The following is a 23177-nucleotide window of genomic DNA, read 5'->3' as shown; positions in this document are numbered from 1 at the left end:
TAACCTAAAAAGGATACCTTCTGCACCTCAAACTCACACTTTTCCAGCTTGGCGTAGAGATGGTTTTCCCGCAATTTTTGTAAGACTTGTTTGACGTGAGTCTGATGTGCGAGTAAAGATTTGGAATAGATGAAGATATCATCTAAATAGACGACCACAAAACCACCCAGGAAGTCTCGGAGGACCTCGTTGATCAAGTCCTGGAACACTGCAGGCGCATTGCTGAGGCCAAACGGCATGACCAGATACTCGTAGTGGCCAGAGTGCGTATTGAACGCCGTCTTCCACTCATCTCCTTCTTTGATACGGATGAGATTATATGCTCCACGAAGGTCGATTTTAGTGAAAACAGTAGCCCCTCTTAGCTGATCAAACAATACCGAGATGAGCGGAAGGGGGTAGGTGTTCTTGACTGTGATATGATTCAATCCCCGGTAGTCAATACAAGGTCTTAACCCTCCGTCCTTTTTTGATACAAAGAAGCATCCTGCTCCTACGGAAGACTTAGATGGCCTGATGAAGCCTCTCTCCAGGTTTTCGTCGATATACTCCTGCATGGATTTTGTTTCTGGAGCAGAAAGGGAATACAAACGCCCCTTAGGTAACTTGGAACCAGGAATAAGTTCGATGGCACAGTCAAAGTCACGATGTGGCGGTAAGGTATCAGCAGCCTTCTTGGAGAACACGTCCCAGAATTCATGATACTGTGAGGGAAGCCGCTCCGGAATAGGCTGAATCATACGCAGAGACAGTGACAAACAAGACTGTGTACAATAAGTACTCCACTTGACAATCTCTCCTTTTACCCAGTCTATGACAGGGTTATGACAGGAAAGCCATGGGTGGCCCAAGATCATAGGAACCGACGAACAATCGATCAGGAAGAAGGTGATTGACTCAGAATGGAGAGCTCCGATCTTCAACTGTAGTGGCGGGGTCTCCCAGGAAATCTTGCCACCAGGCAACGGACCTCCGTCTAAGCCACAGACAGTAATGGCAGAGTTGAGTTTTACCATCGGAATTCCGGCAGAGCGGGCAAACCCGATATCAAGGAAGTTGCCTGCAGCTCCGCTATCAATGAAGGCCGACAGGTCCACAGAGCGAGCCCGGAAGGTGAGCTGTGCAGGGATTAATACAGCATTTTTCGGGGAGATAATTTGCAGACCTAGGTGAACTTTCCCCTCATTCCCTAGGCATGGTCTTTTCCCGACTTATTTGGGCAAGAACGGGAGAAGTGGCCTTTTATGCCACAGTAGAGACATAGACCTTGCGAACGTCTCCTGTCTTTCTCCTCAGAAGAGAGACGATATGCTCCTAATTGCATAGGCTCCTCACCATCCTGGGAAACAGGAACGAAGGCGGATGGAGGTGATGATGTTTCCTTTTCAGTTTTCCGCTCCTTATATCTCCTGTCAATTTTAATGGAGAGGTGCATCAGATCCTCCAGAGAGCTAGGAGATGGGTATTGCACCAAAGAATCTTTAATCTGTTCAGATAGGCCGAGACGGAACTGACTTCGTAAGGCAGGGTCGTTCCATCCACTATCAGGTGACCATCTACGGAATTCAGCGCAGTATTCTTCTGCCGACCGTCGGCCTTGTTTCAAGGACCGTAGATGAGCTTCAGCGGAGGCCACTCGATCCGGGTCATCATACAGTAGACCCAGTGCCTCGAAGAAGGAGTCTACGGACTGCATGGCCGGACTGGTCTGCGGCAAAGAAAACGCCCAGGACTGGGGGTCACCCTGTAGAAGGGAAATAATAATCCCAACTCTTTGCTGCTCTGAACCGGAGGAGCGGGGTCTCATCCGAAAATAGAGCTTGCAGCTCTCCCTGAAGTTCCGAAACAGGGTTCTATTTCCGGAGAACCGATCTGGTAAGTTCATTTTGGGTTCACAGATGGGACCTGGAGTCGGTTGTGAAGCTTTTGTGGCTTCTTCTTGAACAGACATACGCTCAGCCAATCCCTGCATCATCTGATACAAGGACTCAACGTGGCCTGCTAGGGTTTGTGCCGAAGACGGTGTGGATCCACTTGCATCCATTCTAACCTTGTCTCCGTGAGTGGGCCGGTTATAATGTTAGGAACCCCTCCAGCCGGCACAACACAACGGAATCTACTCTGCCAGTCAGGTGTTCACTGGAGCCCCTGATGGTGGGGACAGACTGGGCCGCAGACTGACAGAGGGTCGTGAAGTGCGTACCAGCTGGGGAGAACCCAGGCAAGAGGAGTCAGGTCCACGCAGAGGTCAAGGGCCGGCAGCAGACAACAGTATCGATGAACAAGCTGAGGTCAGGGGTCACAGGCAAATAGCAGAACGGGTAAACAGGCCAAAGATCAGGGTCACAGGAAACACGAGCAAGGTCCAAATCAAAGCCAAGGGTCATACACGGGGAGTCAAATAGAGATATCAGGATACAGGACAGGAACTAGCAGGTTAGCAGACTGGAACACAGGAGCTATAACCGGCAATGAGGCAGCAGACCTCATTGCCTTAAATACCCAGCTGAACCAATCACAGGTTGAACACACTCCTGCAGGTTAATAAAGCAGTCACTAACAGAGCCAATCAGGGCTTGCCCCTGGCCTGCACAGTTGCAGGCTAATGCCTGTAATTGCCTCCTATCATCTGCCCATATTAATTAGCCCACAGGCTGTAGAACGCTGCGCCCGGCCTCCTCCTATTGCCGGGACGCAGCTCTGAAGCGTCTACTGGTTGCCCCGGCAACGGCCGGGGTATGGCCGGAAATGACGTCCCGGTCGTCATGGCGACGGCCGGGACGCGGGTGAGTGAGTCGCGGCGGCTGGGCACCGCTGCGGCTCGTAACATCTTTGCTCTTCTTTTATCATCTATCTTTCATTTCCTCACCCTCTTTTTCCTCTTCTCTTATTCTATCTCTTAACTTAAAAATAACGGTCTTTCTTTCACATCGTCTAATAGAATCTGACCTATACTCTCTCTGATCTATGGAGAGTTCTTCACCTTTATTTAAATTATTCATTGTATTCTGTACGACATAACATGTCTTCGTATTGCATTCTATATTCTATTTGACCGTCAATAAATAAAAAAAAAAATTACTGGCCATTCAGGAACTAAACTAGAAAGTTACGTTTTTCAAATAATGCGTCTATTTATTACCACAGTGTGGTCACAATCATTATCTATTGCTGCAAATCATATTGATGCGTAATGTAATACCACTGTAATCAGGGCTGCCATCAGAAACTGTGGGGCTCAGTACTAATTAATCTGGCGGCCCCCCCCCTCCCCGGGCCCAGTACTAATTAATCTGGCAGGGACCCCCTCCCCATACATGTGCCCCTCTCCTTCTTCACCATACATGTGCCTCCTATCCCCCTCAAAAAAAAAGAATAGCTAATTAACTTACCTTCTCCTCCGGGATGCTGCAGCTCCCAGTTACTGATACACTGGGAGCGCGGCGCACAGTGATGAAGAAGGGCAGCACGGTCGGTGACTGTGGGGCCTGGACAGTCCAGGGAGTCCGGACAGACGGAGAGAGGTCTGTCCGGGCCCCCTAGTCTGTCCGGCCCCTCATAGCAGTACTGGCCATACCCCCCTGATAGCAGCCCTGGTTGTAATTTACCATGGTGAAGACAACCCTCCTCCACCAAGCTTTATTCTTCTTCACTGGCAGACTAACACTTACGCATAGCACCCGTGATTGATCCAGCGGGGAGAGCTTCAGCTGCATCCCATTACAACAGCCAAGTATCGACAGCCTGAGATTAATTCCTTATGCTGCTATCCCCATAGAGGTCTATGGGGACAGTGGTAAGCACAGATATATAATTGCCTTTTAATAAATGCCTTTTGCCGTCATTTTGGCTCTTCACCGTTTGCTAAATCAAACCCTGTCTCTGTTAGTTACCACATCCCTTTGAACGAATTACTTTTATTTTGCATATGAATTAACATTTGACTGAAGGTATTACTATGAAAAAGGGATTCTATTATTTATGTTAAATCATATTCTTCCAGCTTTCTCAGCGTTGGTGGTGCGTCCCTCCGACCAGCAGATTGTCAGCTGTGCGTTCTGAATGCAGATTTAGGTCACGCAGTGACTATAGCAGGATCTCAGAGAAACTCCTTCAAGTCTCCATAAATTGGACCTGCAGATGAGCAATGTATTTATGGAAGCAATTTCTTCACAGTAAGAGATGGGGATGAAAGTGTGCAGGAGAAATGTAATTCCAGAAAATAAATATTCAAAGACTATGAAGGGAATATAAATACACAGTTAGCCCCCAATGGAATGGGGTTGGCTTTGGTCACTTTATATTGATGTATCTAGAGTGGGCTCTTGATATTGTGATATATAAATGATTTATATGTAGGATAGGGAGCTTAGCTTACATCAATATTACAGAAATCACTATTCCAATCAGTTAGACAGGTAAGAGGTGAGAGATCAAACTGCATTTCTGTATTAATATTTTGTGTATATAGCACAGAAAAACTCCTTTAACAATTATGATTGTATTAAGTTTATAAAAAAAAATCTAGGAAATCTTTTATTGTAAATAATAGTCATTTTAAAAAATCTTCAGAAACAAATTAAATTAGTGCATGAAAGAGAAAAACCACATAATTGAAGGACATAGAGCATAATCGTTATTAGAATGTACTCTTCCATCAGGAGCTGCTGTGAGATTTTATATTTGCACATTTACAGCCACTTAATTTTGATACTCCTCATCTCTACATTATGTTGAAATGTGAAGAGGTGCCGGGCGGGGGAGTTATCTGATCAAACAACGTCAGGATGTAGATAAGTCATCTTCCCTGTCAGGGTCCCCTGGCGTTGGTGACAGCGAATCGGAATACTGATTCGCTGCCAGCCATCCAGTGGCCAGGAGAGTGACCCAATCAGGGCTAACCTCCTTCCATTTGAATTTTCAGTGCTGCTGAAAGCCAACCGGTGCTCGCCACGTCATTGCCCTGTGCCCTCACGACGGCAAATATTAGCCATCACGTGTGGCGTGAGTTCAGTCCAACGGCGGAGAGAGACCTGCGAGGAGCTCTGGAAATGAGTCAGTGAGATTAAGATGGAAGAGTAGTGGAGAAGCAGCAGCGCCGAGTTCAAGAAAGAAGATGGTGGGGCAACTCAAAAGATTTCCCATGGAAGTTTGAAGATGGTGACAGACAGCGGAGGGCAAGAGAAATGAAGGCTGCTAAAGACCATCCATAGAAGATGCAGCAGGGGATGGCATTAAGCTATTGCGGTTCCACCCTGCTGTCAACGAAACCTGACAGAAACAGATAAGGCCCTCAGACTACCACCCACCTGGCCCACACCTGCACTCTTTTCTGTACACTTTGGAACACAAGCTTATATTGTGGACAATGTCAGAGATCATATAATTTTGAGCTCCGGTCACTCTATATATCTATATATAAGTAAGATAACATAAAAGGATGCACCTCCAGTAATAATGACTTTAGAGCTCAACTGACACTGGAAGAACCTGCAGAGAGCTGAACTTCCTGTCTGGGCATGCTCAGTAGAGTGATGCGTGCGGCTGGAGGCTGCCCCACTTCCTGTCTTCACTAGATCACAGGGCACTCCACTTCCAAGAAGGGAGATGGAGCATAGCGCTCCATATTAACATGTCTGACTTGTTCTCTTCCAAATTCTCTTCAATATTGGCTCCTGCCATCTAGTTAATAGGTGCTCAGTCATATTCTCATTGCTCATAATAGGTTCAGTTTGCTCCATTGTGTATACTGAATATATCATTATTCTGTGAACTGACCTCGCTTGTATCACAGCAGCAAACAGGTACTGTCACACACCGCTCTCCGGGTATCTCCACCCGAGCATCGGCACACCTGTCCTCATTCTGTCCTTAATTCTCTTCATTGTGCATGCTGTCAGCAGCAGCTGCACCTGTGCTATGCTTCACCTGTGTTATCTGACCTATCTAGCCATTGGTCAGTACTCCTTTATAAGGCTCCTCCTCTCACGTTTTCAGTGCTGGTTCTTCGAGTCTTCATCTGGCCTGAAACAGCTTCCTTCTGTCTGTTGTATCTAGCCCCGCTATCTACTCTGCATGCACCGCTGACCTCCGCTGATCCATTCCACCTCCAAGTGTTAATAGCTGTGGTTCACCGTCTGCTACAAAACCTGGATACTGCTGATCCCTGCTCACCTGTTGTACTCGTTAGTGGTAATCACTGTGATCAATGCACGCTATCTATTCTGCATGCACCGCTGAGCTCCGCTGATCTGTTCCACCACTAAGTGGTAATAGCCGTGGTTCATCGTCTGCTGCATACCCTGTATACCGCTGATCTCTGCCTACATGTTCCACTCCTTAGTGATAATCGCTGTGATCATCGTCCACTATCTACTCTACATGCACCGCTGACCCCGCTGATCCCTCCACCCTCCAAGTGGTAATAGCTGTGGTTCACCGTCTGCTACAAAACCTGGATACCGCTAATCCCTGCTCACCTGTTGCACTCGTTAGTGGTAATCACTGTGATCAACGCCTGCTATCTACATGCACCGCTGACCTCTGCTGATCCGTTCCACCTCCATGTGGTAATAGCTGTGGTTCACTGTCTGCTGCATACCCTGATCTCTGCCGACATGTTCCACTCCTTAGTGGTAATCGATTTGATCATCGTCCACTATCTACTTTACATGCACCGCTGACCCCGCTGATCCCTCCACCCTCCAAGTGGTAATAGCTGTGGTTCATCGTCTGCTGTACATACTGTGTATCTCTGATCTCTGCCTAGACACCGCACCGTGGATTACTGTGTTCGGGTTCATCATCTCTTCCTCTCTAGTGTTCTACTAGGACTCATGTATCTGCCCTTCACTGGGTTTACTTCTCAGTGTCAAGTTGCCTCTTAAAGTCACCTCTCTGTTCTGTCTCACTGGGAACTTCCCTAGAGGGCCTCGACCTGCGGGGTGAAAGCCGCTTAAGTCCAAATCTCCTTGCTGGGATCCCTGGTGAACACCTTCCACTCTGTAAGACTCTGCGCCTCTGGGTGAGTCTAGCAAATACCAGCTGAGACAGCAGGATATCACTCATCCTTCGTGTGCAAACCTGACATATGCAATTACTACCGGTGAGCTTGGTGCGCTTGGCAATAAGTAGGTGTTTGGAAGGGAAGGTGATAATGGAAAACACTTCAGAAACACTAGGCATGCCCCCGAGGTGTGCCCACAACCCCATCGTGACGTGGTCACCCCCCCACACCCCTACTAACCTTGCTGCTGCTTGTTCCGGTTGCAGTGGCCACTGCAACCGGTACAAGCAGCAGCAAAGTTAGTAGGTATGATGGTCCAGAGTATTTGGACATTACAGAGCTGTAATCAGTGATATCCCCTGTGCTGTCACATAGTCACTGACTATACTGGCGTCCAGACGAAAGGCAGACAATTACACAATCTTAGAAACAATTCTTAACAGACTAATATTAACATTTGGAAAAACCTACGTGACTTCGGTTCATTATGACTATTAAGATTGTACATTTTGATGTTTGCCATTTTTTAGTTTGGTACTTTAGCATAGGTCATATATTGCCACATAAAGTCCTTAACAATGAAAAAATCAAAAAGAAAACAAGTAAGCACCTGGGGTCTGATTCATTAAGGATCTTAACTTAAGAAACTTCTTATTTCAGTCTCCTGGACAAAACCATGTTGCAATGCAAGGGGTGCAAATTAGTATTCTGTTTTGCACATAAGTTAAATACTGACTGTTTTTTTCATGTAGCACACAAATACTTGATAGATTATTTGTACACTGAAATTTAAAGTAGATATTTGTGTGATACATGAAAAAACAGTCAGTATTTAACTTATGTGCAAAACAGAATACTAATTTGCACCCCTTGCATTGTAACATGGTTTTGTCCAGGAGACTTAAATAAGAAGTTTCTTAAGTTAAGATCCTTAATGAATCAGGCCCCTGGTTATCTTCTAAGTTCATGTCTGGTACCAGAACAAAATGGAGGAAAATGAAAATAAAACTATTTCTCTGCTAAATAAAGCATAACAATAACAATAATGACAATAATAATAATAACACTAATAATAATAATAATATTGATAATAATAATAATAATAATAATAATAATAATAATGCACAGTTTACATCACACCCGGGTCTTCTTATAGTAATGATAGTAATGGGTATTATCATGCATTTCTTTTTATTTGTAGCTTAGATCTAAGTATTGAGCAGTTCTTACTGTGAGACCTTCTTGTCTTCCCTCCAGGACCACTTGCTGTCTCTATATAATACAGTTTACGGGTGGATGGATAGTCTATATAATACAGTTTACGGGTGGATGGACAGTCTTTTTTTTACAAACTGGTATTTTATATTCTCTGCATGATTCAGCTGCTGTGATTGTTTTGTGCAACTTCACCGATGCTGATGGGGAATCTCAAAATGTGGCCTTGATTGCTTTTCTCCTCTTCTCCCATCCTGTCTTTATTACTCTTATCCCTTATTTAGTTTTTTCCCCTCATCCAATTTACCTTCTGCAGCTGTCTCCTCTAGAGCAATACGGGAGTGATGGGGGGCGGGAGGTTGTTGCTGGAAGCAGGGCCACCGCTACCGTCAGTATATACTAGGTGGCTGCCTTGGGCACCCATGGTTAGGGGGCGCCTAAAACACTGGATCAGTGACATAACGTCCCTCTTCCAGTGATTTAAATGCCCCCGTGGGAGAGAGGCGACCGCTGACATGTAGGAGACACAGCCAGTAGCTTCTTACATGTGAAGATGTCAGCTGCTGCTCCTCCGCGTTACTGTTACTCTGGGAGTGTGGCAATTGGCTATGATGTCACAGTAAAGCGCCACTCTCCTAGTAGCCGAAGAAGCCGCCCCCACCTCCCGTCTGCCACCATAATAATAAGTGGGGGTGCAAGCGCTACTTGCGTATGTTTGGGGGCTTGCACTTGCCCTGGTGGGAAGGGTATGTGTACCTATTGTGCTGCCTGAGGTGCAAAAATGGAAAGAGTCTCTTTTCATCCAATGCACAAGCTACCAATGAATGTGAACTATATAACCGATGTGCTGACTGTGGTGAAACAAAAAGGCCCCCCACTTCCATGGTCACTTTTCACAGACACTTCTCTGCGTCCTTGCTGACTGGCTTCTCACAGTGTACCTTGCTGTAAGTGCAAGAGCTCTACAGGTAGCCAGGAGCCGGACCCAGCATGGGTCACCTGAGGGAAGATACATGGGGAGTTAGGGGAGAGGCTGGATAGTAGGAGAAGCCCACCAATGGAGACCTTTTGCAACTCCCCTGGGCAGGCAGTTCCCAAGGTGGGATTATGAGGTGATAAAAGAGGCTACCCTGCTAGCTGGACATGTATGTGACTGACTTTGGCCAAGAGGTGATGCTCTGCCAGAGATGTGCTGTGGAGCGTATCTCACTGGATTTATTTGAACTGATTTCCTCACTTGTTGGACCTGCTATTGTTAAAGGGACTGTGCTTTACCTATCCCACTGGATTTATTTGAACTGATTTCCTCACTTGTTGGACCTGCTATCATTAAGGGGCCGTGCTGTATTTAATCCTGTTCTGCAGAATAAATCATCCTTCTATTTTTCCTCTAATACCGTGTCTGAGTGATTTGGGAACCACGTATCTTCACAATAGCAAAGCACTGAAAATTATAGCAATCTGCTCTAGTTCATAACAATTCCTGCATACTATACATTAAAATGTTACCATCTCTATAAATAGACAGACAGTTGCTTAGATGCAGGATTCCCTAATCAGTATATTTAAAGGGACAGTGCCCACATAATACTGAAAGGATATTCGAGTTTCAGAATAGCAAAAAGGGAAACATTTGCACCATTTGGTGATGCTTTTAATTTAACATATTTCCTCGGAAGAAAAAATATTTGCAAATACTACATTAGTCTCCCTTTTGCCATAATACAAGTGGAATAAAAGTTCTGTATTCATTTTTATTTGTTTCTCAGCGCTATTTGGAACTACCCCATATAGGGAGCAGTTCAGTGGTGGTCCCATCACTGGGGTCCACAATGTTATTTAGTAAGAGCTTTTGGATGATGCTCTCTTTATCTGGAACAGACGAAAACATCATACTGATTCAGTCTTCTGGGAATTAAAGGTATTTGGACAGTGAATGTCCAAGGGACCTGACAAGTAGGGTGCCGCAATTAATATCTAATGCTTACTGGTTGCTGCCATATTTAGGTGGAAATCGGTTCCACTTTTACAATCACAAACTTTGATCAATTAATAACTACCTTTTGGTATATATAGCAATATATAGCATTGTCTTACCACATTAGATATCAAGCTGGAAGTCCTCAGTCTGCAAAAACTGGTGCAAATAAAAACTATCTGTTAATCACTATTGAGCCTTTATCCTGGCTCCAGCAATAAATACCAGCTATCATATTCTATCTATCTATCTATCTATCTATCTATCTATCTATCTATCTATCTATCTGTCTCTGTCTGTCTGTCTCTGTCTGTCTATCTATATGTCTGTCTATCTATCTCATATCTATCTATCTATCTATCTATCTATCTATCTATCTATCTATCTATCTATCTATCTATCTGTCTGTCTGTCTATCTATCTGTCTGTCTGTCTATCTATCTATCTATCTATCTGTTTATTTCCTTACTTCATTTCCTCTGTTTAATCAGCCTGCAGTACTACTTGCTCAGCCACTTCCTCCCCCTGCTAAAGCTGTTTCAATCTTCTATCTCATCCTTGTACAAGGCTACTCACCAATGATCTCCTCTCTGCTAAAGCCAGGGGCCACTTCTCCGTTCTCATCCTCCTCGATCTCTCTGCAGCCTTCAACACTGTCGACCACCCCCTCCTCCTCCACACCCTCCAGTCCTTTGGCCTCTCCGGCTCAGTCTTGTCCTGGTTCACCTCTTACCTTGCTGACCGTTCCTTCTCCGTCACCACCTCTGGGTCTCTCTCCCCCCCATCCACCCTTCCAGTCAGGGTCCCTCAGGGCTCTGATCTGGGACCCTTGCTCTTCTCTTTATACACCTCTTCCCTGGGTGAACTCATCAGCTCCTATGGCCTCAACTACCACCTCTACGCCGACGACACTCAACTATACCTCTCCTCTCCTGATCTCTCTCCCTCCCTCCTCTCTAGGGTGTCCACCTGCCTCTCTGCCATCTCCTCCTGGATGTCCTCTCGATTCCTCAAACTTAACCTCGCCAAAACTGAACTCATAGTCTTCCCTCCCCCTCACACCTCGCCCCCTTCTGACCTCTCTATCACTGTCGACAACACCTCTATCTCCTCTGTCCCCCAACTTCGCTGCCTCGGTGTCATCCTCGACTCCTCTCTCTACTTTGGGACCCACATTCTCTCTCTTGCTAAATCCTGCCGCTTCCAGCTACGTAACATCGCTCGCATCCGGCCCTTCCTCTCCCAAGATGCCACCAAGTGTCTTATTCACTCTCTGATCATCTCCCGCTTGGACTACTGTAACCTCCTCCTCACTGGCCTCCCCACTCTCATCTCGCTCCCCTTCGATCTGTTCTTAACGCAGCCGCTAGGCTCATCTTCCTCTCTCGCCGCTCCTCGTCGGTCTCCCCCCTCTACCAATCCCTTCACTGGCTCCCCTTCCCCTACAGAATCCTCCTCAAGCTCCTCACTCTTACTTACAAGGCCCTCGCCAACTCCACTGCACCCTACATCTCCACCCTCCTCTCTATTCATGCTCCTTCCCTCCCTCTCCGATCTGCCAATGACCATCGCCTCTCTTCTCCCCTGATCACCTCCTCCCATGCGCGTATGCAAAACTTCGCCCACGCTGCCCCCCTCCACTGGAATAAGCTCCCTCCCTCCATCAGAACTTCCCCTAATCTGTCCAGTTTCAAACAGGCTTTAAAAACCCACCTTTTTCGTAAAGCCTTCCAGTCTCCCACTTAATTACCTACCTTTTCTTCTGCCTCTTCCCCTTCATTCCCCTTCCCCTATCCTCCATTCCTCCCTCTCTCCCCCGTGTCTCTCTGTCTGTCTACCTCGCCCCTTAGATTGTATGCTCCTTTGAGCAGGGTCACCTCTCCTCCTGTCTCACCACTGTTAACTCTGCTCTCCAGCAACCTTTCTGTCCTCCTCGAGGACCCTCTTCCCCTGTCCCCTCCCGCTCCCTCCTCTCCCCCCCTGGGGGTCTCCCTATAATCCGTGCCCTCCCTCTTGGGCTCCGTCGTATGCAGACCTTCCCCTCTCCCCTCCCCCGCCCTTGCTGTGCTTTGAGCTCACGGAGTTACTGTGCTTATTGTTTACTGTACTGTGCTGTCTCTCCTTGTATTGTAATTTCGTTTGTCCCTGTACGGCGCTACGGACACCTAGTGGCGCCCTATAAATAAAAATTAATAATAATAATAATAATAATACTCAATGCTTTGCCTGCTGTATGAAGAGCTGAAACTATGTTTGAACTGGACTTTGGCCTACTCTCCTATTTCATGAATCTTTAAGAACTCAGTTACTACATCTCCTGTACCTTATTACTCTCTATTCAACACTTCACCCTACTCCCCCACATGTCTTCCCACATCATTACTCCAAACTACATGCTCAAGTCTTTCCCCGCTATCTGCTGTCCCTCCCCCCTCCACCACATATCACCATGTCTCCCCAGTATATCCAATTCCACCAATCTTATTCCCTTCTCCCTTCTCGATCTCCTCGACATCTCTTCTGCTTTTCACACCATCGATCATTTTCTTGTACTCTTAACTCCCAAGGTTGTCGTAAAACATCTCTCTCCTGGTTTGCCTTCTACCTCTCTGGCAGCTCTTTTAGCATCTCTGCTTCCGATTCCTCCTCCCGCTCTTCCTCTTTCTATTGCAGTCCCCCAAGGCTCTGTCCTTGGCCCTCTGCTCTTCTCTCTTTAGACCACCTCTTTTGGTAAACTAGTTCAATCATTTGGTCTCCAATACCACCTCTATGCTGATGACACACAAATCTATCTTTCCTTCTCTGACCTCTCTCCCGCCCTCTTAAGCCAAGTATCTAGCTGTTACTCGACTGTACCTACCTGGATGTCACAGCACTTCTTCAAAATAAACATATCCAAATCTGAGCTCATCATCTTTCCTTTCACCAATGTTGTTGTTCCTCCCAATATTTACCTCTTGGTTGACAACATAACTCTCTGTCCTGTCATCCCAACCCGCTGTCTTGAAGTCACCCTTGACTCAGCCTTCAGCTTTATCCCTCACATCCAGTCCCTCACCAAATCCTGCCACTTCTTCCTCCGTGACATCGCAAAAATCCGTCCCTTCCTCTCTCAGGAAGCAACCAAAATCCTGGTCCATTCACTCACCATTTCTCGTCTCGACTATTGCAACCCCCTTCTCACTGGCCATCCTGACTTTCACATTTTTGACCTTCAATCAATTCGGAATGCTGTGGCTCATCTTCCTCTCCCGTCAATCCTCTTCTGCTACTTCTTTGAATAAATCCCTTCATTGACTCCCCATCCATTTCAGAATTCAATTCAAGCTCCTTACACTCACTTACAAGGCCCTTACTGACACTTCTCCCCCTTACAGCTCTGACTTTGTCTTGAGGCACATACCTACTGGGACACTCCACTCCTCCTTCCGCCTCTGACCTCTGCCTCATTTCACCTCTCATTATCTCCTCCCATACTCGCCTCCAAGACTTCTGCCGTGCTGCCCCATATCTTTGGAACTCCCTACCTGCCTCACTTTACTCTCCCCAACCATCAGTCCTTCAAATGCTCACTCTAAAATCATCTTTTCAAGCTTGTGTATCCTACCACCTCCTGACCATCTTTTCCATCACCTCCTCTTCCTCGCCTGTCATCTCCATTTTCTATTTCCCCCTTTACCTATTGTCCCACGTGTGTCTACTGTCTGGCTCCCTTGTACGTCCTGTCATGTCTTTTGCTGCACTGTGTGAGTCCCCATAACATTACTCACACTCATCTGTGCTACTTATGTGTAATTACCTCATCTATTTGTTACTTGCTTCTGTGGCTCTTTATATATAAATAAATAATAAAATAATAAAAATCTATCTATCTATCTATCTATCTATCTATCTATTTATCTGAAATCTATCTATCTATCTATCTATCTATCTATCTATCTGATATCTATCTATCTATCTATCTGATATCTATCTATCTATCTGATATCTATCTATCTATCTATCTATCTATCTATCTGATATCTATCTATCTATCTATCTATCTATCTATCTATCTATCTGATATCTATCTATCTATCTATCTATCTATCTATCTATCTATCTATCTATCTGATATCTTTCTATCTATCTCATTTCAATCTTTGCAATATCTCTATTTGTCTATCTATCTATCATCATCATCACCACCCTTTTATATAGCGCCACTGATTCTGCAGCGCTGTACAGAGAGCAGCCAATTAACTCCTAGTTTGTTTTTGGAGTGTGGGAAGAAATCGGAGTACCCGGAAGAAACCCACGCAAACACGGGGAGAACATACAAACTCCACACAAATAAGGCCATCTATCTCATATCTATCTATCTATCTATCTATCTATCTATAGAATACGTGGCGATATGGCATACCACCGTAAACACCACCACTGTATCTATCTATCAATCTATCTATTTATCTAATGAAGTTCACTATATGCAATACAATGGTAGCCTTAATAATTCACTTTATGCTTTGGATGGAGAAAGTATTTTATCCTAGGGTTTAATATCTCTGAACCATATGAAATGTTTAATGACCATAACACCTCTTGAATTTATACATTTATTCATATACCTAGTTATTAAATCATTTGCCTTCCCCATAAATGCTGCTTCTGTTCAGCCTACATACTATCCATGCATTATATTAATAATATATATGACTTCTCATACAATTCCCCTATTAACAATAATGAAAGAGGAATATATATTTCAATATAAACTATATCTCCCCTCACATGTATGAGACACATGATTCTAGAATATAGAAACACGTTGTCAAATTTTGTTTTTGCTCAGAAGAGCAGCCAGATCCTTCTAAAGCAAAGGAACAAATCACAATTCCAACTAACAAGACTTGCACATCTACATGTAACCAGCGAGTACAAGGCTGAAAGGGAACCTACCATGTTTGGGGTAATAGGATTTCTACACAGTGGGTAGCTTATTTTGAACTTTCTCTCAGTCAATATCACACAATTTATCTCTCTGTTTAAGGCTGTGGAAGTTAATAGATCTGTAACTTATTTAAAAGCCCTTATCAACGCTAGATTATTGGAAAAGTCCTGGGACTTATCAGATCAGGGAAACGTCCCACCTCATGTAAGCAAAGCTCCGTTCTTCTTTAAGGTACCTGAGAGGTTTAGGGTAAGGGTTTGCATTGGAGCTTGGGTAAAAGGTAGGTCTAGGATTAAAGTTTGAAGAAGGTGCATACTTAGAACTTCAGGTAATGTTAAACCCATTTAAGGGATTGGATTGACTCCTGTTAAGGTTGAGGTTAGTTTAAGCAATTTACTTTAAGGTGATTTCCCTGTTGAAACAAGGGGCCTGATTCATTAAGGCACGCAAAACGAACATATATTTTTTAAAAACACACGTACATCCGTATTCAACTAGAAGAAATGGGATACGTCCAATACATATGTGCTATATAAAGTCCCAGCAGAACATACACATAAAAATTATATATATCATCACCTGTTAATAATATTATTAATGATAATATTTGTTTTCATTTATTTTTCAAGGAAATACATTTATCACAATGTTATTAATGTCTACCCAGATAAAATGCATTTTTACAGTTGCTGCTTATTGCAAACACATGCTCTAGCATGCAAACACATGTTCTAGCATGTAAACATGACCATCATCACTATCACTCAGCACTTACACCTGCACTGTAGCTGGTGCAAGTGATACAACAGAAAAACACATACCTGAGAGATACCCAAACCTTGAATCGGGTGCTAGTACATGCACTCGAGCCTGGCACACCCTTACTATACTTTGACTACATGCATATGCCCAGTGCCCTCCCTATTCGACCCCTTAAAATCGTAGGCTGTTATAAGTGTCCTTTGCATGCAAAGATGAATTGGATGTTGTTGCATTCGCTGGCGTGGGTTCGTTTCTGGGCATGCGCAGTGTTATTTTATTGAAAATGCGGCACGGCACGTATCGGCATTTACTTTCCTTAGTGAATTAGTTCCAAGGAGTCTATTTCTTCCTAGAACACCTGAGATAGAGCTAAGATTAGAAAGAAGCTCTATTGCGACTTCTGATATCTAGATTAGTAGGTATAATGGGGGGCTCCTTTCCGATCGGGTCTAGTGCAAATCATTATTACAGTCTTTACTACAAGGTGCTAATTTTATAATTATTAATAAGGAGTAACCCAAACATTGGATTTATTAACTGATGAACATTTAAGAGTACACAGTTCTTATAAGTCAGCTCTAACCCATTGGTGGCCAGTGGGCTGCATGTGGCCCTTGGTATAATGGGCAGTGGTGACCCTACATCCACTCTGAAGTCGGGCATTCTGACTGGGCTCTTTACCTTTACCCTACCTTCATATGACAAAGTGTTGTCATCAGTTGTAACAGATTTAGCTGTTATATTGAGCATGGGGCAAAAATGGTGGGCATAGCATTGACATAGACATGATGCTGCTATGTGTCGCACAACGCTATATAAGGGGATCATGGGATTATATGTAGTGGGCATTAGGCTGTTATGATGAACATGGGCCGCTATGTGGTGGGCACGGATCTGCTATGCACAATACTTATATTCTGGCTATTCCTGGCAAGTTTACTTTTCTGTTGTACTATGGACAACAATAATTGTATTGTTTTTCACCATACTATGTTTATATAGATTTACTTTTCATTACTTTTATTTTTAAGGGTACCATGTTGTGTACTTTTTCTTTACCGTACAGAATGTGGCGACAGCTGGGTTCATCTTTTTTAAATATCCTCTTGTGAGTAAATCTAATTTTGATATATACAAGTATATTGGTATATTTATTTTAGTAGTTATGATTATACTGTTCTTAAATGTCGCCAGGTGGGTTATTTAGGTACTTTACCATGATCTCTAAAAGAGCCATTATCACTTGGGCGCATTGGAGTACGCAAGCCACCAACACCACAGAGACTGTCAACATCGAACCCTGGCACTGCTCTTGCAGGACTTAATCTTAACCTCGGTAACCCATATAATTGTGTCATATTCTGTAGATAAGTGTGAATCCTTTGTTTGGCATTGTGTCCAAACAGACGTCCCGTAGCCAAAAACTGCTGGGTGTCTGCTATGTGAGGGAGTAGGTGGTGCCAGTGACAGCCCATCTATTGAGAAAATCCCTATCAAGAGTGACTTGGTTATCATCATCATCATCTATATAGCGTCACTAATTCCACACAGACTGACAAAGACTAAGGTCAATTTAATAGCAGCCAATTACCTACTGGCTACCTACTAGAAACCAGAGCGACCAAAGGAAACCCACGCAAAACACCACACAAGTCATGGTCGGGAATCGAACTCGTGACCCCACTGCTGTGAGACAGAAGTGCTAACCGCTAAGCCACAGTGCTGCCCATAAGTATCTTCCTTGGGGCAGCCCTAGACCACGGGAAGAAGTAGAGTGATAATAGAGGGCCACTACCCTGTAAGACAATCTTCTACTTGGGACAGTACTGACTTGGGATTGTGGCTACTGTTCGATTGCGCGTGGAATTTTGCACCATTTTTTATCTCTAAAGCTCAGTGGACTTTGGCAGTTTGTGCACCAGCCAAAATTAGGTAGCCATCGGGATAGGGGCCTACCCTGATGGTAGAGGAGTGAATCGTCCGGCTCAACATCTGGACCCTGGCTCTGGGAGAACTGGCTACAAGCTCCTTTATGACAAGGTTATTTAATACACTGTTAGTGTGGTGTATTTCCTGGTACTAGTTCCTTAAAGAGCTGTAACCCGGATTGTGTACTTTGCACAATAAGCCGGTTTGTGCTTCATACCAACTATTTGCCTCAGTGATATCTTACCACTAGGGGTACCAGGTGTGCAAGGCTGATATATAAGGCTGTCTCCAGGCAAAACAACCAGCTGACATGGTAAAAGAATTTAACTCGCTATCCTCACACTGAACATTCTATTTACTATTTGGTCATCCTGTACCCTTTCAGCATTGTACTATCTAACCTTTCTCCATATAGATCCCCAAAAAATGGGCCCTTTATACCTAGAAATTGGATGACATTGCCGTAAGTAATTTCTTACAGAAATTCTGCCTGTTCCTGAACCTAATCCCTTAATTTTACCAATGATTCTATACAGACGTATCCATCTCATCAAACACTGTAATGTAGCTACGGTTAAACATACCGAGCCATAACTCCAGGTCATAGACAGTTATTGCAAAAGAAAATGTAATATAAAGCCTGCACTAACAACCATCAATAATCAACTACCAAATACTGAGACTTGTTGTCAAATTGCTTGTTGCAAAGTCTGCCAAAAAGGAATATTCAGACACTCAGACAAATGAATCCCATTTGAGAAGAACAAAATGCCCAACTCACCATTCCGCTTTGTGCAGATTTATTTACAGCAGTGGTCAGGGAACAGGGGTAAATTACCCCAAATGGGGTAAAAATGAAATTCCTGGGGGTAATGCTGCCAATTCACATGCTGTTGTTGGATTGTAGACCCCTTTAAAGGTGAAATTGCTGTTGTACCAGAAGAGCCTCAAGGGTTGGCAGAGGCACTTCTTGAGCTTAGATGCAATAATGAACCATGTATTGCATTTGAAAACAAAGCAGATCTGTCATATTTTTAGATGTCAACAGCTGCAAAGGCATTCAAAATTGCACATGAGTAGGCAGTCAAAAAGTTGCTGCCTTTTGCAACAACCTACCTTTGCGAACAAGGATTTTCCACTCTAACGAACATAACAACAAAGCAGAGAAATCGATTGGATGCTGAAGACTGTATCCAAATTGCTCTGACATCAAAATGCCCCAATATTGATGCTCTCGTATCAAAAATGTAGCAACATCATTTCTCCAAAACCTGAAGTTTTGAAGTTGAAGCTTTCAAAGAAATTTTGAATAGATTCAATACAATTTTGAATTCCAATAATTAATAATATATGATTTCCTTCCTTTCAAATCAAGGGGGTAACGTCGGCGTATCTAAATATATTTGGGGGTAAAAGGTAAAAAAGTTCCCTGACCTCTGATTTACAGCATGAAACCTGCATTGAGAGCGCAGAGCGATCCTCAGCTCCTCAGACAGGAAGTGAGTCACATGACTGTGACATCATAACCCAGCGCCACACTCCTAGTGTAACACTGACATGGAGGGGCACAGCAGCATCACATGTAAGAAGCTGCTAGCTGCCTCTCCTTTAAGTATGCCCCCGGCCGTGACATGCGGGGACAGGAGGGCGTGTGGGGGGGGGGGGGGGTCAGGGAAGCATGTTATTTGGCAATGCCCCCAAACACACATCATGAGTTTTAGCCTATTATAGTAGGGGGTGGGGCCACGATGATGCCATTTAATTAATTGTGTCCAGGACCCGGGAGGTTGCCCTGCTCCGGAACATTCTGGGAGAGTGGGCAACTATGGTTATAGGAGGCTCCCTAAGCATTGGCTCCCCAGGCAACCACTTAATGGTAACACCGGTCCTGGACTTATGTAACAGAAAATGAGCTTGGAGTGAGGTTATTTCTTCATATTCCAATAATTTAAGACGGATACTACTGTCACACAACCAATCAGATGCTGCTGTCTGTGCTCTCCCACTGTCAAACATTTTTACAATGCAGTGTAATCCCTTTAAAAGGCTTGGAGTGGTGGCCTGTTGTGTGCTATAATGCACATTTAAGTGCTCTGTAGGAAATATTGAAAACATAGTTCCGTTTCACTGGGTGTTTAGCACAAAGAAAATCACATGTGGAGTGACAGGTCTGTAGATTGAGGGCTGAACTATGATAAAGCAGGGTTAACACATACAACAATTAGAAGTATTGACACCTTTTATTTCAAATCTTGCTACGTTTTAAAAAAGCACAAAATGTGCTGCAATTCACTGCAGTGTAATTCGCAACCCATGTACCTTTTTATATGCTGCCCAAAATCATGCTTGAGCCATGGGTAATATCTGCACATTAGACTGTAACAGTGTACAAAAAGGACACAGCACAAGAGAAATGATTGAATTCCTTAACTGAGCATGTAAATGCTGTGCTGTAGAGCTTGTAAGCGGTTGGGTTCACTGGACACCGTGAGATTTTTCTTCCCACTTGCTCCACCCACAGATATCCTTGATAGACCGGTGGAAGAAGGGAGAGACCTTTGGGTCTTGTGTACTTCCTTTGAAGCTCGAGGGCTCTTGCAAGAGGAATGCAAGGCTAGACAAGAACGGGAACGTAGAGACTTAAGTTGACTCACTGTGACACAGTTCAATCCGCCTATTAAGGTCACTGGAAGGACGAAGGACACAAATGCATTGACCTGAAAAGAGGCAAAAATCATATTTAAAACACAAATATAGGGCTATTGCCAAAACAAATAATCTATAAAATGCACAGTGTGGAAGTTCTTAGTGTTTACCATAATACCTTAATAAACCAATAAAGACACAGACACCAGATTAACGTTGGAATAAAATATATTTATTAAATGGCTAATATTTAAACTAAAGGGGCTGAAAGGCGGACAAGAGCAGGCCAGTCAGCAAACACAAAACCAATAACGGTGGAAAGGTCAGACCATTGTACCACCAACCCAGGATCATGCCTTAGCTATTGGCCCGTGCGAAATATCTGTCCAACGGCAAGACTACACCCCCCTTATATCCACCAGTAAAATATCCAACATACTGGTACAGAGTCCCATTCACTGGACCCAACACACGTGATGACAACACAATCCAAGAGGGGGAGTAGTGACCTATGACAAGATGACCCAAGCACCATATGCAAACTTACCGACTGCACTGCTCTCCCACCAATATAATAATGAACACCAATAACTGCCGGGTGGGAGGGAGGAAATCCGGAAACAGAGAGGGGAAAATGGAGGAGAACCTTCCCCTATATAAAATTAAACCACTCCCCTCCTCTGTCCCATTGGTTAAAAATAGCAGAAGCCCATAGGCTAAACACCTAATCACTCACCCACGTGATTTTAACTTCGTTTAGTCTAAAGGCCACACTTCCCTTATTGACGTCATTTTATAAATCTGATATCCATTAGTATGCAAGAAGGTTCACATATTTTTACGATGTTAAATGCAAAGGCCCGTTATGTTCTGGCAAGTCACAAGTGTGCAAAACGGAACTTGGAAACCAGTAACAAAAGTATTGTTTAGTATTTTCATGTCCTTCATTTACAGCTTCAAGATAGAGATGAAATTCCTTATGTTTTTGAGTTTATGGGGCTGATTCAATTTGACAACTTATTCTAGGAATAACACGGCACTAAAAGCAGAAATCAGGACTGCGAGCAAAAATCATTGTTAAAATTACTGTATTAACGGTAATACTGCACACTTTTACCGTAGTGATGGTAATAGTGCACAGGCCGCGTTACTTTTGGCAGTCAATTGAAATCAGTCTAGATAGTTTTCACTTGATTCCTAATTGGGGATCTGAAACCAGAACAAAGTAAGGTGTGACTCTTATCAACAGTGCAAAGCTTTTGCTAGAGATATGTAATTTCAATCCATAAATTAGGAATTAAATTGATACAGTGGATGATAGATAGATAGATAGATAGATAGATATAGTAATGAGAGAGAGATAAATATGAGATAGATAGATAGATAGATAGATAGATAGATATGAGATAGATAGATAGATAGATATATATGAGATCGATAGATAGAAAGATAGATAGATAGATAGATAGATAGATAGATAGATAGATAGATATGAGATAGATAGATAGATAGTAGAGATGAGCCGAGACAGATCCGGGTATTCCCGCCAATTGCAAAACTGAAACCGAGGCTCTGAGTCATAATCCCGCTGTCGGATCTCGCGATACTCGTATTCTATAAATTCCCCGCTAGCCGCCGCCATCTTCACTCGGGCATTGATCAGGGTAGAGGGAGGTTGTGTTAGGTGGTCCTCTGTCCTGCTATATCTCGTGCTGTGCTGTGCTGTGCTGTTCAGTTCTGTGCTGTGCTGTGCTGTTCAGTTCTGTGCTGTCCTGTTCAGTTCTGTGCTGTGCTGTGCTGTGTTCTGTGCTCTGACCTTCTGAGTTCAGTGGTGCTGCTGGGTCCTGTGCTGTGTCCTGTTCAGTCCAGTGGTGCTGTGTCCTGTGCTCTGTCCTTCTAAGGGCATTGTTATTTCCCCATTATTCCCAAGTTATTTAAATTTTAAAAAAAAGTTATAAAAAAAAATAAAAAAAAATAATTATAAAAAAAATAAATTAAAAAAAAAATATCCAAAAACAATCCTGCAGCATAAGTCCATTGGTACTGCAATATTACAAAGTTCACTGATTCTGCAGTATAATTCCAGTGGTACTGCTATATTACAAAGTTCACTGATTCAGCAGTATAAGTCCAGTGGTACTGCAATATTAAAAAGTTCACTGATTCTGCAGTATAAGTCCATTGGTACTGCAATATTACAAAGTTCACTGATTCTGCAGTATAAGTCCATTGGTACTGCTATATTACAAAGTTCACTGATTCAGCAGTATAAGTCCAGTGGTACTGCAATATTACAAAGTTCACTGATTCAGCAGTATAAGTCCAGTGGTACTCTCCTGTGCCGCATATAATTTTTAAAGGCTTTGCCGAGTGTGTGTGGCTTAGGGGTACGCTCTCTTGTGCTACATATAATGGAAAACAAAAATTTGGAGGATAAAGTAGGGAAAGATCAAGACCCACTTCCTCCTAATGCTGAAGCTGCTGCCACTAGTCATGACATAGACGATGAAATGCCATCAACGTCGTCTGGCAAGCCCGATGCCCAATCTCCTAGTACAGGGCATGTAAAATCCAAAAAGCCCAAGTTCTCAAAAAGTAGCAAAAAGAGAAACTTAAAATCATCTGAGGAGAAACGTAAAGTTGGCAATATGCCATTTACGACACGTAGTCGCAAGGAATGGCTTAGGCCCTGGCCCGTGTTCATGACT

At 43.8% G+C, this 23177-nt stretch overlaps 1 protein-coding gene across 1 annotated transcript in view; it reads right to left on the bottom strand.

Annotated features, from left to right (window-relative positions):
• The window catches only part of NTSR2 (neurotensin receptor 2), a 51154-nt gene that overhangs the window by 15229 nt on the left and 12748 nt on the right, over window positions 1-23177 (bottom strand). The window contains 1 exon segment of the mRNA XM_075201424.1: window positions 20255-20540. Within this exon segment, the coding sequence (XP_075057525.1) occupies window positions 20255-20540 (286 nt within the window).

This window comes from Mixophyes fleayi, chromosome 3, assembly GCF_038048845.1.
Source record: "Mixophyes fleayi isolate aMixFle1 chromosome 3, aMixFle1.hap1, whole genome shotgun sequence".
Classification (NCBI taxonomy): domain Eukaryota; kingdom Metazoa; phylum Chordata; class Amphibia; order Anura; family Limnodynastidae; genus Mixophyes; species Mixophyes fleayi.
This window is presented reverse-complemented; position numbering and strand designations above follow the sequence as displayed.